The sequence below is a fragment of the Columba livia genome, chromosome 14 (assembly GCF_036013475.1).
Source record: "Columba livia isolate bColLiv1 breed racing homer chromosome 14, bColLiv1.pat.W.v2, whole genome shotgun sequence".
Classification (NCBI taxonomy): Eukaryota; Metazoa; Chordata; class Aves; order Columbiformes; family Columbidae; genus Columba; species Columba livia.
This window is the reverse complement of record NC_088615.1, coordinates 776,356-794,561: the sequence shown is the minus strand read 5'-3', so window position 1 is coordinate 794,561 and position 18,206 is coordinate 776,356. Positions and strand designations below refer to the sequence as shown.

At 47.3% G+C, this 18,206-nt stretch overlaps 1 protein-coding gene across 6 annotated transcripts in view; it reads right to left on the bottom strand.

Annotated features, from left to right (window-relative positions):
- The window catches only part of LOC110366168 (uncharacterized), a 52,406-nt gene that overhangs the window by 18,027 nt on the left and 16,173 nt on the right, over positions 1-18,206 (bottom strand). For 2 of the 6 annotated variants that reach the window (XM_065029394.1, XM_065029395.1), the window contains exons 2-9: positions 13,856-13,931; positions 11,362-13,416; positions 7,250-7,314; positions 6,962-7,102; positions 6,577-6,655; positions 4,125-4,202; positions 3,640-3,739; positions 3,008-3,169 (exon numbers count right to left, since the gene is read on the bottom strand). In XM_065029394.1, coding sequence (XP_064885466.1) covers positions 3,008-3,169; positions 3,640-3,739; positions 4,125-4,202; positions 6,577-6,655; positions 6,962-7,102; positions 7,250-7,314; positions 11,362-11,384 — 648 coding nt within the window. In that variant the 5' untranslated portion in view covers positions 11,385-13,416; positions 13,856-13,931. Of the gene's footprint in view, positions 1-3,007; positions 3,550-3,639; positions 4,034-4,124; positions 4,203-6,576; positions 6,656-6,961; positions 7,103-7,249; positions 7,315-11,361; positions 13,417-13,855; positions 13,932-18,206 lie in introns of those variants that run through there. The other 4 variants (XM_065029400.1, XM_065029396.1, XM_065029401.1 and 1 more) reach the window with 4 other exon arrangements.

Genomic DNA, 18,206 nt, shown 5'->3' with positions numbered 1-18,206 from the left:
TCATTACAGCTCTTGCCTCCGAAATACAAAGCAAAGGCAGAGCAGAGCTGAGGAATCACCGCAGAGGAGAGCAGAGCAGCAGCAACCCCGCACACCCAGCCAGTGCTGGGAGCAGAGCCGGCAGAGGGACGGCCCAGTCCTGCCTGTGTACGTGCGACCCGAGGGCTGCCAGGCACGGAGCCCAGCGGCTGCACCGGCCGCTCCGCAGGAACCCCCGGCCCCCAGCCCAGCCGTGCTGGCTCACCCCGGTGTCTCTGGAGAGGAACCGGGGACACGCACTGTGCTGCAGGGTCACCCCAAGGGGTCTCGGGCACGGAAGGGGCTTCTCCTGCACCCGTCTCCTGTGCTGCTCCGTTTGTGCATGTGGAGGATGCAGATAAGAAGGGCACTGAATTTGAATGTTATGCTAATAAGAACATCTGTGTACTTAAATCAGCGCTGAGCAGCTGGTACATTCAAAACAGCCCCCAGCGTGTCTACACACTCTGTAAATACAGAGTTAATATCTCCTGAGATCACTTTATCATTAATAACTTATAAAAACAGGAGTTGATGAATACCGAAATAAAAATTGGGGGGAAAAGAAACCTGTTCTTCATTTCCATTTTTCCCTCCTAAAATTTAGTACAGTGTTTCTTGTGTGACCAAATCTATTCAGAGGAAGCAATCATTACAGTTAAGATCTATTAGGCTGCAGTCCAAGCAATAGCCTGAAATGTATTTTTCAATATATTTTTTTCTAAGTTGGGCATATTAGGACTTGATTGTAATTCATATAACAACAATTTTCACCATTAAAAATGTGTATTTAAAACTGCCAGGCACTGACATTTTAATAAGGATTGAACTAAAGGTTTCAGCAAGTATCCATTTCCATTCTGGGCGACTATTACCATCCATCAGCAGATGTCATTCTGATTAGAAATTGTTGTGAACAATTACAGAAAATTCAAATGGAATGAACATGTTTCATGGCTGTGCAGCCCATCGCTGTGAGACGCAGCCGCTGGGTTGAGATGGGCAGAGCCGCTGTGTCAACACCACGTTATTGATGGATTCACTACATCAGCATTTCTCAGTAAGAGAGAAGAGAAAGCGAACGGGGCTTGCACCCAGCCTGGGCCCTGTGCTGATCCATGTCTTTCAGCATTCATCTCGGTTCTCCTTCTTGCAGAAATGGTGTAACTTTGCTCTTTTTTGGTCAGAAAGCTAAAAATGTTACAGGTATACTCTGTGTTAATTGCCATTGATGTTTTCTTTCACACCTAAACCAACCCTGAGGGTGAGAGAAATGAAAATATCAATGCTGCAGAAGCTGAATGGACACACTCACTAGAAATCCATCAAACACAGATGGGCTACCCGAGAGTGGAAAATGTAAGTGCTTTTGATGCTGCAATCCAGTATTTCCCTTCCTCCTGGCCCTTCCTATTGATTTTTCCACTGAAGGGGAAATTCCCACACCCCACTCGGCTGCTGTCTTCTGCGAGAGGCGTCTGGACCCCCTCAACCCACCTCCTGCTCGGTGTCTCACTCCAGCACTTCGGACATTCTGGGGCTATTCTCTTCCACTCATTTTATATGAATCACGATGGTCCTTTCTTTCCTATTTCAATCCTAATCTGTCTTTATAAAAGCTGTTGATACGACTCTGTAACAGTCTGCACACACCGAGGTACCGGCTGTGTCTGGAGACGCTTTGGGAATACATACTCTGCACTTACAGGTGGGGATTTTTATTGAAACAGATGTATTCTTACAGACAAAATATTCCAATACCTGTAGCGTGATGACAGTATCATGTTTCTTCCCCAGCATATAATACTCTCTTTTAAAAACCCTAAAGTGTTCTGATCTATTCTCTTAAAATAAAACTAAAAACCCTTGCTGACTAAACTCTTGGTTTAGAAATGTTTTACAAGATTTAATTGAGCCCTTTTTATAAGTTTCACTCTAATTCCAGATGCTTTGTCTGTTTTTACGTTGATGCAAGAAAGAATAGCTCTGTTTGTGCAAGAAAAACTCTTTCTCTGCTTTTTCCTGGGAGACTGAATGGATGCGGAGGAACCTTCACCTGTTACCTTCCCTTTCACCCAGGAGTGGCAGCACTTCCATTTTTTAAGGTTTCTTAAATTATTAGGAATGTGGGCGAGGTGAGTTCTGATTGGCACCCCTGGAGGTTCCAGAGGGCAGTGGGGGCAGGGCAGTGGGGAGCTTTGTCCGGGACCAAGGGCTCCGGCTGGGAGCTCTGGGCAGGTGGGGGACGTGGGTGGCTCGGTGCTCGGCCCCCGGGACACCAGCACCGGCCTCGCTGTGAAGGACAGTGACAGGGACCTCGGTTCAATGTCTGTGTGGTTAACACAGCTTTTCCTCGTTAATGTAGATGGTCATTGGATGTGTCTGGGAAGGAGAAATACTTCGCTCTTCATCATTCGGGTTGTACTCTTGTGCGGTTACGAGAGCCCCCAAACATCCCCCTACAGGCGCAGGATTGCTGGTACTGAACAACAGGAATTTTTCAGTGAACTGTGTTCCGAGCAAGCTGGAAGTGTGTAAATAAGCATGAGCAGTGTAATTGTTTTTTCCTACAATATGAAAAGGGTATTTTCCTGGCCAGAAGCAAGCAAAATTTCTTCATGTGTTGCGTTGTCATATACTGAAAATTTGTTGTATATTAAATCGCATTTAATGTTTATCCTCTCCCTGCTCTGCCAGCTGAGCACTGCAGCCTCAGGTAGTCATCTGGATTTTGTGTTTCCTTAATCATATTTGTTAGAGATCTTACCTAATGCTCAACCCTTCATTAGAAAAGCAGGCTAACCTTGTCACCAGGTAGATATCAGAAGCAATTAGCTGAAGTCATAAACTAAAACCGAGTGCAAAATTACAAGCTATTTTTCTTGTATGCACCACACAGCTTTCTGCTAAGCTGCACATAACGCCTTCACTTCACACACTATTTCTGGTGGAGATGGAAAAGTTTCTGCAAGGTTAGGAGCTGATTTACCTTGACGGCGGATGGGAGCGATTCCAACCCCGGCGGTGACCTTGGCCCGGCCCGTCTGTCCACGGGATATTTCTGGCCGCTTGGCAGCCCCGTCTGCCCAACTCGGCTCCACGCGCTGGAACAGCTCCAGGACGGGTACAGGCGCCTGTGCCCCCGGCGGCCCTGGAGACAGAACGGTTACCAAGACACTCACATCCTGCGCTCCACGAGTTTCACTTGACTGAAAGACTTGACCCAAATAATAACGAAAATTAACCCCCAAAAAATTGTAGTTGAGAGGTATAAAACCAATCCCAGCTCATAAAAGAATACAGCTTTTCAGAAAATAAACAGAAAAAAAAAGGATTACTAGTAACATTTTGGTGAGATAACCATCATTTTAACTGAGTTTGGTGCAGTTTTTCCAGTGCTTTAAGCTCAATTGCATTTTTTCCCACAGGGAAATGGTTTTGTGCTGAATGACTGACCATTCTGTTATTTCTTGCACGCCCAGCAGTTTGTTCTGGCTCTGGACATCCACATCAGCCGCCCAACAGCCTCATCTGCAATTACTGGGATGGTTAAATCTTGTGACAAAGAACACATAGAGGAAACAAAACCATTACATATGTAAATAACAGAGAGTCACTAACCCTCTTTAATTTATCTGCTCCAGGAAGATGCAGCGTGGGCTGCAAGCACGATAATGCTGCTGCGCCAGAGCAGATAGTGCTGGTGGCAGCTTGTCCTTTCCTGAGAGAAACAAGGACCAACAAAAACCCAACATGTGAGTTATCTGAAAAACACTAGTAAAATTGCCTTGATCTGAAAGAAAACAGTGCTCTCCCAGCTTCCCTGGGTGGCATTTCGGACGCTCGTGACTCTTTTCTTCTTCTAAGGAATTTCGAGCGTTGCCAACTGCGGCTCCTCCTCCTCGCACAGCTGCTGCTCAGGCACCTGCCTTCGCATTTCCATTCTTGGCGCGAGGGAAGAGACGCTGCCTGTTGCCACGTGTCCTCCGTTGCTTCTTTTCTGATGTTCTGCTTACTACAAAAGTGATTTACATTTTAAATTCTGTGAAAGAAATGGTGTGGTAAATGCCAGTTGACCAGTAACGGTGTCAGCTGCTCGTCCTGACCTTTGCTCATCCTCAGCGTGGTTTGTCCTCCTCTCCCACCCACAGCGCAGAGGACGTCCTGCTGCTCCGGGACAGCGGCTGTGGAGGAGACAGCGAGCACATGGTTACGTACAGTACAGTCCTGTTTAAGGAGAGGAAAGTGCCCTGCCACATGCAGCAGATTCACTCTGCACCACCTTCTTCCATAAAAACAGAAAAGGGATTTCTGGAGTCCAGTAGCAGGAATGGACTGATGGCAACGGAGACACAGCTGCTGAGCGGCCCCCAAGCCCTGGGGTTTTGGGCACAGAGATGCCCCTGCAGAACTCCCCTGGGGTCCATCACCCACCCCTCACGCCCCGACGTCCCCGGCCCAGCCTCTTGCCAACAGACAGAAGAAATCAGACTTTTGGGGTGACTTTGTTCTGCAGGACTTGGCCAAACACACAGCTGGAGACACTGCCCTTCCCCCCCAAACCTTCCTCCTGCCAAACGCCCCCATTCCCTTCCCCAAGAAATTCACTGTGCTCCTAAGGTTCTCCAGATTCAACTCCATCCCGTCCCCAGGAGAGAACAGAAAGGAAGAAATCAATCACTCAGTGAGAGGCTTGAACCAGGGCCAGCACTAATACTCCTAAAGGCTGGGACGAGGTATCTCAATATTTATTAGAAAGGCACTTTTTTCAGATGTTTACAAGTATGTTATTCCCAGGCCCTGAGGCACAGCGGTGTTCCTTTGCATGGCTGTCTCTGGGAGCCTGCAGAGGATCACATCCCCATGGCCGCAGGGGCAGCGTCCCCATGGCCGCGGGGCCAGCAGCACTGGTGACGGGGACACGCTGTCCACGGTGCTGCGCAGCCCAGTTAAACCATTTTAACTTGTTTTTGCCCTTCATGCCCTTTGGGGTTCCCCCCTCCCTCTCCACAGCTGGCTGCACCGACAGGCTGCTGAACTGGTCTCTGTGCCCCAAGAACAACTGAGGGCAACAGGAACAGCTTATTCCCACAGGAAAGTGGGTTCCCCGAGCAGCACTGGTTATAATTTGGCAATATTTCAAATGGGTTTGGGTGAAGCCTTGTAAAGCTGAGATGCCTTTGGACAGCGGGACTAGAAGGGGCAACATTGCTTCCCTTCCTTTCTCTCCTGTGCCAGACACTTATTTAATTTGCTTACCTCAGCAATAAATGTAGCTTAAAATATTCTATTGTTTATTTAATCCAGTATCTTCAATCTTCAGTTTGGTTTTTAATCATCCAAATTACTGAAACAGGCAGTGCAGACTCACACAAAAATGAATTTTTCCATCCAAGCTTAGTTATATCTTTGAGAGGCTCTTTTCAGTCTTAATTAAAATCTATACACCAAAACTACCATTTTCTGACTGAAAGTAACATCAATGTCAACAAAATAAGTAAAGCCCTTACACTTTTCCAGTGCCATACTGAACAGGTTGATTCACATAAGCCAATTTCAGAATAACTTAGTTCACCCATGGGGATGGGAGCAGGAAACCCCTGCGCACAGAGTGGCAGCGCAGCCGAGCAGCCGTGGGTCAGCGCCACCGTGTCCCCACCGCCCCCAGCCTGACGCCCACCCTGGTGCCCTCAGCCCTGTGCAGCACTCCCAGCGCTTGTGCTTGGACTGTTGGCTGATACTGCGGGTCCCCCCTCAGAAAACACAAGTGAAACCAGCCCATAGCGGTGATTAAATTCTATTTCTTACATTTCTTCTTCAAAAGATATGTTTAACAAATGGAGCTTGACGTTGTTTTAAATCACCTCCTAATAGATTTCAGAGGAAATTTAATAATTTTCCTCTATCCTGAAGTGACTCCACAATAGAAAATAGATGTTAAACAAAAAAAAGAACAATTTATTTATCTGCGCTCCCTTTGCTTCCATTTGCACGTAAGCTATTTGGCTAAATGGTGGGCTGGGGAGGACGCGAACGCTGCTCTCTCCTTGTTCCGCTGATGTAATGACAATGGGAGGATTATTTCTTAATTTTCTGTGTGGTAAGTGGGTAATTATTGTCCAATTAGACTTGCTATTAACCTCTCTGCATCTCATTTTGCCATCCATAAAAGGAGAATAACAACACTTACCACTCTCACTGGGATATTGTGGAGATTTATTAGTTAATGTACGTACAGCACCAGGAAAATGAAAAGCGCTGCACGTGGGCAAGAGTATAATTATTGATAATGAATAATTATTAGCGTGGTTATAGCTTTGGAAACTCGGTGTGTGGTTTGATGCCTGGCAATAGAGCGAACCTGTCAGGGTTTCTCTTGTGAACCTTGGATTTGATCTTAAGTAGTTAGATGGAGAATCTAGCAAATGGTCTAGCGAAATGTCAAAGGCAGTTTTAATTGTCGCAAATATTAATGTACCTTTTTCTTAAGTATGAGAGAACAATGAATTAGACCAAAATAAAATCACCTTAAGCTCTTCCTCCCTGAGCCCATTGTACCTGAGCAAATACCTTGTGGCGCATGTGTCCGTGACGTTCTGGTTCTTCAAGGGAAGCTCGCATGGGATGGAGGTGACACCTGGAGGGGAGACCCACATCACCTTGGGGACAGGGTTTGTGGCCATGTCTGCAGCCACAGGCCCTGACCGGGTTGGTAGGGGACCCTTTTGGTTTAGCACTAGAAGCAAAGCTTTTAGAAACGTTCTTTCTTCAGCTCACTTCTCATTTAAACATTGGATGGTTTCCAGTAGCTCCCTGTTGCTCCTTCTCCCATCTGTCTGAGAAATACAAAACATCACTCTGCTCATGTTTCTATGTGTGCACACACACTGATATATACATTCATATACAAACCCAGGATGATGTTAAACCTTCGGTCACACACCTGCAGTGTCGCGGGGACATGGAGCAGCAGCCTGCCCCCGGTGCCGGGGCAGCGTCGGGTGATGTTGAGCTGTAGCTGGTACTGGTACCGGTTCCAGCGGCAGGAGAGGGGACGTGTCCTCCCGAACACCCAGCTGTGCTGCTTTGGGATAAAACTCCTGGGTTATGGCCCAAAACGGGAACAACTAATTAAAAGTTCATTGGCTTATTCCTTCAAACATACTGTGAATTTCAGCCAGCCACAAAAACGCCAAAATGATACCTTGAATAAAAATAGAATAAATATTACCTGGGCTACTTATCGTTTTGCCTAGCCCGAAGAGAAGAATTGATCTGCCTTGTGGTCCATAGTCTCTAAAGAAAGAAAATGGTGACTAAATTACCCTCCTTTTGTGATTATCCTACTAACAAATTGCTTCTAACAAAGAGATCTATGGACACAGAGCTGAAGCACAACAGCTTCTCCAACACGGGAGATTATTATGGTGACGTATGTAGGTATAACAACAATGTGTTAATGAATTATTGATTTTTTTAATTAAACTTTACTGGTATCATCTTTTCAATCTAAATGAATGCATCATTAAAGTAATTAATAGCATGGCGATAATGAGAACTGTCTGAAATTGCAATTAATCTGCAGCCCATTGGGCTCCACATTGCACCTGATGGGCCATCCATCCCTCCTCTTTCAGCTCAGAGCGAGCAACCGTCCTTCTCCCAGCCGTCCGTCCTTCTCCTGTCCGTCCGTCCATCCCCTCCTACACCCACCCAAACCAGCCCCAACTGGCGCCCCCTGAAACCAGCCTGTTAGCTTACAGGAGTCCTAGCTTTGCAAAGGTTTGCTTAGGGCAGAAGATACAGACCAGCAAACACATTTGAAAACTCGCCATTTTTAAGCACAGCATTAAAAAAAACCAACTAAATAAAATTCAATTATTATACAAAGTGTGAATAATTATTAATAAATAAGAAAAATATGTAACTGTAATAATTACAGAACAGCTCCTGAAACCAAAGAGACGTTTTCTTGACTGAAATAGAATGTTCAGGCAGAGATATTTTTTAAGATGGTTCTTTCACTAAAAAGGCATCTAATTCTCTCTGAAGAGGAAGCCTATTGAAGGTATCGTCCTCGGGTTGGGATCAGGGCTACAGATGTGGTTGTTGATGGTCACAAAGTTCCAGCCCTTCCACAGCTCCCACGTGTTTTAATTCCGTCTAAAACCTCACCAGCTATTTTTAGTCGGATTTTTGTAGTTGTATCTGTCTGTGGCAAACCCATAATACCAGGTTCACCCACAGTTATGACCTTCTGTGGCTTTTTCCAAGGCTCGTTCTGATCCTTTTACCCTGCAAGAACAGCGCAATAAAAATTCTGAATTCTGCTGCTATAAACCAAAGAAATAAGCGTCCCAGATGAAATGCGGGCGAGCCCGCAGGACGTTCGCAGCGTACTCCATCTTCTAGATGAAGACATCTCCCCGATCCCTCCTTGCTGCGTGACGGTATCTGACCCATCGCAGACCCCCTAATTGCACTAATTTGGTACTGATGAGGCTGGCAGCTCCGGGAGACAGCGTGCAGACAACGGGCGACCTCGGGGCAGGCGACAGAACCTAAATGATTCCTGGCACTTCACAGAAAACTCAGCTTAAAAGCTCTTTTTTTTCTTAAACAAGTTGCCACTGCTAATAACACTATGTCCTTCTCAGGGAAAACAAAACCGCTGTCCTATTTTAGAACAAGTGCTTCCTTTAGGGCTAATTAAGCTGACAAATAACTGTTGCGAAGACTGAGCAGTTTAACTGCTCACGATGCAGCGATGCTGGGGACCCTGGAGAGGCGCGATCGCTGCTGCGCGCAGCTGGGAAAATTACCGTGCCCCCTGCACCAGGACACGGAATGAGGGAAGAATAATATCTCATTAATCTTCCTAATGAACCTCTTCTAAACAAGATAATTCACAATTTTATGGTACACATGGGGTTGCCGTGGAGATTTGCTAAGCTGCCTACCAAGCTGTGAATCAAGGCGTGCAGAACCCTGAGTCCTGTGACAGTGGCGCAGCCCCAGCAGGGCTGCCCGTGCCCCCGAGTGCGCGCAGCCCGCCGGGTGCACAGGCGGAACAGAGCCGCTCCGACCGAGACCTCTGCAGTGGACATTGCACCACACGCTCGAGCAGCCTCGGAGCTTTGCATTTCTAAATAAAATCATTATTCATGCAAACATACTTCAGAAAAAGATATCAGGCGGCATCTGTATGGGAACTTCCTCCCTGGGAGAAACGTGAATCTTCATTGTTGTGAAGTGCGTGAACAGAACTTTGTTTGGCAGGTTCCCTAGATGTGGTAAGAGGCAACACGAGTGCCGTGGCAAGGCAGATATAGATAGATATATATCTGTATCGGCATGTTAAACCTGGAAAACGCCGGCTCCCTTGCTGCGGGCCGGGTAACGCTCCGCAGGTCCGGGCCAGCCTGATCCCCATTGCACAGGCAGCTCTGAGCAACCGCAGCCGGTGCTACAGCAGCTCCCGAGACCCTCATGGTCCATTGTGCCCTTAAACCAGATACGTTTACATTTGCATGTTACGTTTTTTTGACGATCAAGGCAATCTCATGGGAATAAATAAGGATAAAGCAGCATCAAGTTATGTTTCTTTCTTCGTTCTCCATAATGGAAATACAGCTATTACCAGATCAACACAACATTAAGTAAATGACACTATTGCAAATATCCACCAATTTTCATTGTGTGCCAACACTGCATTTCCATAATTTCATACACTTGTCTCGCCTTTTTCTTTAACCCTGTTTCTGTCAGACAAGAACTCAGGGCCTGTGATCATTCGTGCACCAGAGAACACAGAGAGGAGGTGAAAGAAACACCTTCGAGTTCCCTGCGATCCAGACGCTTTATCTGTAAACCCCAAACCAAGGCAGCTCTGCCGAACTCATCTACCAGCTGCTCGTCTGCGCGTGCCAAAGCACTGACCGCTGCTGTAATTTAGTGCAGCCCGCGAGTTTTTTCTTTCTGTGCATTTCCAATTTATTTCCAATCTGTGTAAGCACTCAGCAGAACTATCGGAGCCCAGGGAAAGCTCCAGATGGTGACCAAGGACCCTCAGTTTGCAGCAGCTCCCGGCCTGTGCAGGTCCAGCCAAGCAAGGGGCTGCTCCGCTCTGCCCCCGGCTCTCGGGCAGTGTCTGGAGAATTCTGCCTTTACAAGGACCGCAGAAATACGTGAGAGCCCTTTGACAGGCGGCTGCAAACCACTGCCACCTTACCAGAGCTGCTCAGGCTTCATACAGCACGTCCGATGAGGCTCCTGAGAGGCAGCCAAAGTCTTTGTTCCACACAGGAATCTCGTGACCATGAACTCCCTTGCACAGTCTTATTTAAAGGGCTGAGACAATGAATTAAGTTTCTGCTTCTTTTTGCTTCTTTGTAGTGAAGGCGTTAGCTCAGCAAAGCTTCCAGTGATGTGTTCAAATTGAAACCTGCTGCTTGTTAAACCTTTAACTTCTTTAAAGTCGCTTTCCCGCATGAGAGGTGTCCATACAGATAAAGCTACTCCAGTCCTTTCTGTGGCCCCACGTTCCGCGTACACAGAGCCCGGCAGGCCGAGGCTGCCCACAAACGCCGTTTTGTGTCGGCACCACCAGTCCCTGATGGCCGGACTGTCCTGAGCGCCAATGGGTTAAACCGACCGTTGTTCCAGTATTGCCATCCTCTCCCTAGCTCTCCCCTAACATACTCTTGTTATCTTTGGGCCTTGCATGGCTTTTTAATTATCATTATTATTTATATAACACGATGCACACAGACAAATTTAATCATGTTGTTTACGTGAGCTAACCTGATAGACTAATGGAGAAATTACATGTTTTGTCCCCACTGCTGGCACAAACGCAATTTCTTTTCTCACTCTCATGAACACAGCCGCTGTTTATAACAATCTGCTGGTGTCGAAGTGTTCGCTCCAAGGCACAGGTGAACCACAAATAACAAAAGTTCCTCCCACCACAATCCCTCAATGAACGTGTTCCATTCAATCCCGTCACGGAATGATTTGCCAAAGTGGCCAAAGAATCAAGTCCAGATTAATGATATTTCATGAAGAGCTACTGGAAAGCTCGGACAAAAACCGTGGAAAAAGACAAAAAAGACCTTACTGAAAAACAGATTAAAACAAACAAACCAAAACACAAACAAACAAAACCACACAAGTTTGGAAAAAGTACGAAACCAAATCATCCCCTAAAAAAAGAGCAGTAAAGAGAGGGGATGGCCGGATCAGATGTTCCTCACTGTACCAGATGGAAGAGCACAAAACAACAATCTAGATGACAGGTTACAAAACACTAATTCAGGGCAGCTCTTCCAAGCCTTGACTTACCTGGAAGTTTGTTTCCAGTCCATCCCGTGGGGCGGCTCTTGTGCCCGAACACTTGGCTGGTTTTGTCATCTAAAGGAGTTGATCTACAGCCCTGTCACAGGCCATTTGTTCACCGTGGTTAAAACCAGTCTCATTTGTGCTGTCTCTCTCCACCCAGCTCTGCTGTCTCCACAGTATCCCTGCAAATACACCCAGAGACTGGCCAGGTATACAACCTATGAGACATTTTCTCCACAATAGCGCTCTTCTGGTCCACCTCGCTGATGGAGGGGCACACAGGCAGAATTTAGTCCAAAGTACTAAGGAAAAAGCATTGCAAGTACAGTTAACAGAAATCCCTCCAGCAAGATCATAGTATAAGAACATACATGGAATTAGGATGCTGATTACATATTTAAGATAAGCTTAATTTTGCAGAATGTGTGTGGTCCCATATAACACAGTTTGGTGGTCTGGTGGTCACCCATTCAGCCTCAGGCGGCTCACACACAGCAGCGGGTTCACATTTGCCTCCTGCAGAGGCTCCAGCTCTTCCCAACACGCACACAATGGGAGGAGAACTCGGGCTTTAAGCCAGTGGGAATGTATGTTTGGTGACTGCCAAACCTAGTTCCGAGAATTTTTTTTTTAAAGTAGAAAAAACCCAGTACTTTTTTGTTTGTTAAAAACAACCACCTCTGTGACAAAGCCGATCATGTTGGGGTGAGGGAACGGGACCCAGCTGGAAAGAGCACACATGTAGAAGGCAAATCCCGATCTGAAGGAGACAGCAGTCTGAAAAAGACGGGGCAGGTTCTCATGGGAAGGTTGTTCAAGTTGGGTAACGCTGGAAGCAGCGGGTGGGAGAACAGCTCTTTGTTATCTGCTGGATTATCGCGCCCGGGTACCGGGGTCACGTAACGCAGGTGTCTCTCATTAGGCACCCATTGTTCACCATATGCTCGGGTTTTGCAAGGACACACGTACACATGGTTTGCTCGCTGGGCACAGATTGTCTCGACTGCTCCAATGTGCCCTCTGGAGACTCACTCTGCAGATCTCCGGCACAATGTCTCTCCATACGGGAGGAAAGGAACAACTTCATGAGGGGACAATTGAGGAGAAATTTAACTACGTGAGTATCTGTTAGGGATTTGCATTAGGTGTGTGTTCATTGTGTCAATGCCCATGCCAGTATTCAATTACTAAGGCAGGCTTTAAAAACAGGAGAGTGTCACTTCAAGGATAATGAAATTTCAGGAGGAGAAAGAATATTGGCTTTAAAGGTCTAAAACCACTGGGATGCTGTTGTCAGACCAGCTGCGGCTCCTCTGCTTTGTGGAAATCCAGGTTATGATTTCCAAGCACAGGTTTTGACAACTCTGATTATGTTGATTGCATTTTGTTACATTTCTGCAATTTTCTGTTATTAGATTCTATTAAAAAAAAGTAGAGAGACATAAGGAGAAGGGTTTGCCTACCTGAAACCACGCAGACTGGAAGACTTTGCCTAATGGCTTTTAATCCGAGCCTATGTAAATTTTAGACTGGTTGATCTATGACATAATGAGATCTGTCAAGCACAAGTCATCGCGCTGTACCTAAAATGTGAATAGACATTCACATTATCTAGCACGCAGCAGAAGGATATTGCTATTAGAGAGGAGAGCGGAGAGGTGACAAAACTGTCCCATTGCATGGAGAGCAGCGGTCACATCCCATTGTGATGGAGCGAGACTCGTTTGGCACTTCAATAAAGGCAGCGTGTCCCCGCTCCCGCAGCTCAGCGCGGGGGGGTCATCCGGCTGTGCTGTGTGCTCACCCGGAGCCGCCGCGTCGGGGAAGGGACGCCTGGGGAGGGGAGCAGAGGCGGCAGATGCTCGGGGGTATCTGCTCTGGTTAGTGCTGCGACATTGCACTCCTGGCACCGATGACAAGGGGCACTGGCTCCTCTGCCCTCCGGTTCTGCCGTCACCGGGGCACAGCATCTGGACAGGCTTTGCCAGGCTTCTCTGTCCTGTCTCTCTCTCCAAACCATTCCACAGCGCTGGCCGTGTCTGCTCCAGAGACCTCGTCCTTCAGAAATACAGAAAATAACCTCTTTTCAAAAACAAAACCACAAAACCAAAAACATCAACTCTGACATAATATTTGGAAGAAACTAATCCATGATACTGATTATTTTCTTTCTCTTTATTTTTGTTCTTTATGGGTCTGAGTTAGTTTTCCTTCTCCTGTGGTGTTTTTTTTTCCTGCTGTTGTCATTCTCACCTTTACATTCCAGTGAAAATGGAAACAAAAAAGGAAAAAGACGATTTGTTTACACTTCAGTTTTGGACTTTGGAGCCTTGCACACATACACAGGTCTGACCACTGAGGCTGAAGGAGAGTTATTGATGTGGAATAAGCACCAGCTCTACCCTTCAGCATGCAAAGCTGACGGATCCCTCCTCGGGCAGCGGTGCCAGCAGCCTTGCTGTGCAGCGGGTAACAGAGCCACAGAGTTCACACAAACCTGGTCCCCCGGGGCCCGCCTGTGTCTGACGAGTGACGGTCCTTCTACCCCACAACTGGCTCTATTGGAGATGAACCTGTGTGAGAGACAGACACAGAAGATATGACTCAATAATCAAATATGCAGGAACCATAAGGTCCACAAATATTTAGCTCTCTCCAGAAGTGATTTGACAAAGAAGATTAAACTTCTTGTTATGCTACTCCCCAGTTAACAGTCCACTTAATATTTGACTAAGCATTATTAAGGATCAAAGGCAGCTAGAAAATAACCCCTAAATCACTTCAGAACGGACAAGAGAGTGTTCAGATTTACTTGCTTATTTCAAAGCTCCTGCCCCCCAACTTCGTTGAAGAGATATTTAATCTCTTGCAATATCGTTTGTTCATGTGATGGCACACGCGGAAGCTGGAGCCGAGGGAAGGAGCCCGTGGCACGTACGGAGCTCGTTCCTGGAAGGATGACTTTCACATCCCGTTACTGTGCATGCACCTCCAGCTAGTGCAAGCAGCCATTTGTCCCTTGGGGTCTCCAAAATGCACCTTTACACCAGTAAATAAGTGACAGCCACCCTCAGCTCACTGCCTGAACATGTATTGTTAGAATAAGCTGTTCCACAGAGCGAGATCACCCAGCAGGTCAGAACAGTGGCTCACCCATCCTTGTCCCCAGGTCCCCGTGGAATAAGGAGCCGCCGGGCCGGTGGGTGATGCTCCAGGGAGGCGCCCCGGGCAGAGCTCAGAACCGGAGCCCCTTTGCCCCTGTGCCCGGAGGTGGCAACGCCGGCTGGGATGGGGGAGCTGGGACACAGCCCTGGCCGGGCGGCTCTGTGCTCAGCGCCTGCTGTCCCACAGAGTCCAGCCCTCAGCACCCCGGAAGGCGCCAAACTCCCCTTCCTAATACCTGAAACTCTCCACAGTGATGACCTTTTTGTCCAGCCACCCCCTGCCCACCCCCCAACAGCAACCCGGCTTCTGCTCCTCCACCTCCAGCCCCTCCGCACTGCGACCACAGACACGCCGAGAAACCATCTCTCACTCTCTGCTTTATGCAACTTCTCTATACTTGGAGAACCACTTTCGTACCACTTCAGAACCGTTTTTGTTTCCACTAGACAGACACAAAGCTCCCGCACTGGGAGCTGTTTCCCAGGTGAGATGTGGAGCCCTCGGGTGCAGTTCAACTCACCCCATCGCCGTTCTCAGCCGTCACTGGGCGCGCTGGGAGCGCCGAGGCTCCCCTGCACCAAACACCCGCGGGCTGCAGCCCCAGAGCTCAGCACGGGAAAACACCAGAAAAACAAAGCTGTGCAAGACAGACGCATCTCCGTGGCACCTTTCTGTTTGTTAACCTGCACATTTCAGTGAAATCAATTTTGACACGAAGTCCTTGACCTGCTCTATCCACAAGCAGACATAATCTGTTGGAAGAATAAAGTCTATCACAAAATCAATGCTACATTTTTCTGCACTTAATTTATCTCTTTCATCGATTACACCACTAAAAACTGTTGAAGTGCAGCTACAGGGAAAGATCTAAATATTGGGGAAGTTATAAAGCCATCTAGTAAAGATAATTTCCAGATCCTCAGCTGCTGGATGTCAAACTGTTTTGTAAAAGACCCAAAATTAACTAAAATATTAAGTTCTGCACTGGTTTTACGCATTGCAAAAACCCGTTTTCAGTTCCCATTTTTGCATTAACACGGGATTCCGTTCAGTACATCGCCAATCAGAAGATCACAGGTATTCCTGGAATCACTACTGGCATGTGGTTGAAGCTCTCTTAAAGACTTACTAGATTACCCTAATACTAACGAGCAAAACGAAAGGTGGTTACAGTAACAACAAGATTTTGCAGAGCAATCTGCATCAGTTCCTCAGCACCAATTCCTGCCTCAGTAGCTGTAGTTAAGCATTCACGATTAGATTTATGTTCTATCACCATAACCACATCTACATGGCTGCACCCCACCTCCACAGAGACCGGAATTGCCGGAAACCATCTATGTTTGCTGACTCTCCGTGGTCGTCTCTCAGTTGCCAGAAGCAGCACGGAGCTGGCCACACCTCAACCCAAGCGTTCTGATCCCGCGTGAAGTCCGGCCGGTGCCGCAGCTCTCGGTTGGCGCTGGAGAGCTCCCGGCAAAGCCTGCCCAAAGAACGCACCAAAGGACGCTTCTGCGCCAATCAAACTACCGGGAAATTACACTTCTCATCAAGTGGAAACGTCCCAAGAGCAGCAGCGGCTGCATGATGGGCTTTAGCAGTCCAGCAGCCTTTCTGTAGCTGCAGGAGGAAAGGAGGATGAACCTGGAGCAACAGCAGCTGCACGGGCTAGAAATTTCTCCCTGCCTTTTCCACTTCCCAGCACAGTGAAAAGTGCACACATACGTTAGTGTAATCCAGCAGTATATTCATCTACTGTAAATCTCCTGACAGTCACAGTCTTTGGCTGTAGGATTTCAAACATTTTAGCCACTGTATATTATATTTTTCATTCACCTATTTCCAACAAAAAAACCCCAAACCACCACAAACTTATTTTCCTCAAAAGACTCTTAATATTCATACCAATTAATGCATGAATTCTAGCAGGTGAGTTACTTCTCCTTCCTCCTGGGAAGGATGTATTCCATTACTGTCAGCAGATCTGTGTAACCAGGGGAGCAAAACACAAGCTCTCTATTTCTGCTCCACGCATCACTGAGTATTTTCAACTCATTTTTATGCAGAGGTTTTTGTATTTAAAAAAGCTATTCACTCCCAACCTATGCATTACATTGTGCATTTTAAAAAATAATGTCAGTTGTGCTGGAATGTTTCTGTAAGGAGGCAGCGAGTGGAGCCAGCCCGTTCTCTGGACATCTGCTACTGCAGAGAGCTGCACAGAGATGGAGCGGTGGGATCAGAGATCATGCCAGGTCGTGCACAAGTGTGTTCCAGAGCATCGGGGCATAATTTGGACAAATGAGGATCCTTGGGAGTTTAGTGCCTGATCTAAGAGCAACTAAACGATTATCAAAACATTACAACTTGTCTTTAAAGTTCCTGGTGTTTAGAGCAACATTCTAATCAGCCACTGAGCTTGTTCTGATTCGGAAGCTGGTGGAGCCCCTCTCTCAATGAAGAAATTGTGCCTTGGGAGATGATGAGCTATTCTCTTGAATCCACACAGAATTAAGCTGTATTTACACTGACTGCATACAGACTTGTGTATATGAAAACTCCTGGCCAGCCTTGGACCTTGAAGAGTCTCACACTTGTGTTCAGTGTCATATTCTGACCTCTCATGCCAAGCTCCTGGTCCTACTCCATGTCCAAGTCAATGCGGAGGACTTCCACAGACACAAGATCAGAATGCAGGAGAAGACGCTGCGAGCTTGGTCCAGGGCTGATGGAAGCCAGAGAAACCTCTGCGCTTGCTCCAGCGGGCAGAGCGGCCTCGGGAAGGCTCCGGTCCAACCTCTGCCCAGGGACCGGTCAGCGCTGAGTTCTGGATGGGCTGCTTAGAGCAGCTGGGCCTTGAAAGCCACTGAAAGCAGAGAGCACAGAGGTCTCCTGGGCCAGCGTTCTGGTCCCTTCCAGCCAAAATCCAACCCTCCAGAACCTTCCCTCCATCTCCCGACGGCTGTGACCTCTCCCTGTCCCTGTGCGCACCCCAGCCTTGTCTCCTGTGACCTCTTTGGTCCGTCAGGTCCCCCTAAGCCCTCTCCCCTCTCCAGGCTGAAAACGTCCAGTTCCCTCAGCCTCTCCCAGCAGGAAAAGTGCTCCAATTGCGTGGGAACGTTGGCACCTACACAGCTTATTACATTGCTGATTTGCTTTCCTAATAATCTGTTGCTCAGCCAACTTCATTCTGTAGCCTTAGAACTCAGAGGCGGTGGAGCACACTAGCAGATTGGGGGCTTTTTTCTTGCCTTTTTTAAAATAAATAAATAAATAAATAAAAAATCCAGAAGGTCCCAGTGTGGTGATTGCATAAATTGCCATTTCTTCACTGAAAATGTTTCAGAGAGTTATTTCAAAACAAGAGGTTCTGGGCACTCCAGAAAACAGCACCAGTCCAGTTCTTTATGCCCCGGCAGGGATGAGGTGGGATGCTCAGCCAAGATGAGCCGCCACAGCACCGTTACTCTTATGGAACTGCATTATTTCTTACTCCAGCTAAGGATCAGCCCAACCGTTCCTCGCAGGAGACCAGCCAGCATTTCAAATCGCACTCTTGTTATTCTGGCAGCTTATCTCTGTGTACAGAAACCAATTATTACTGGAATGCATTCATTTTTTTGTTCAGCTTCATTTTAGAGATTTAGCAACCCCTTCTCTCCACTGCTGTTCCCAGATTGCTT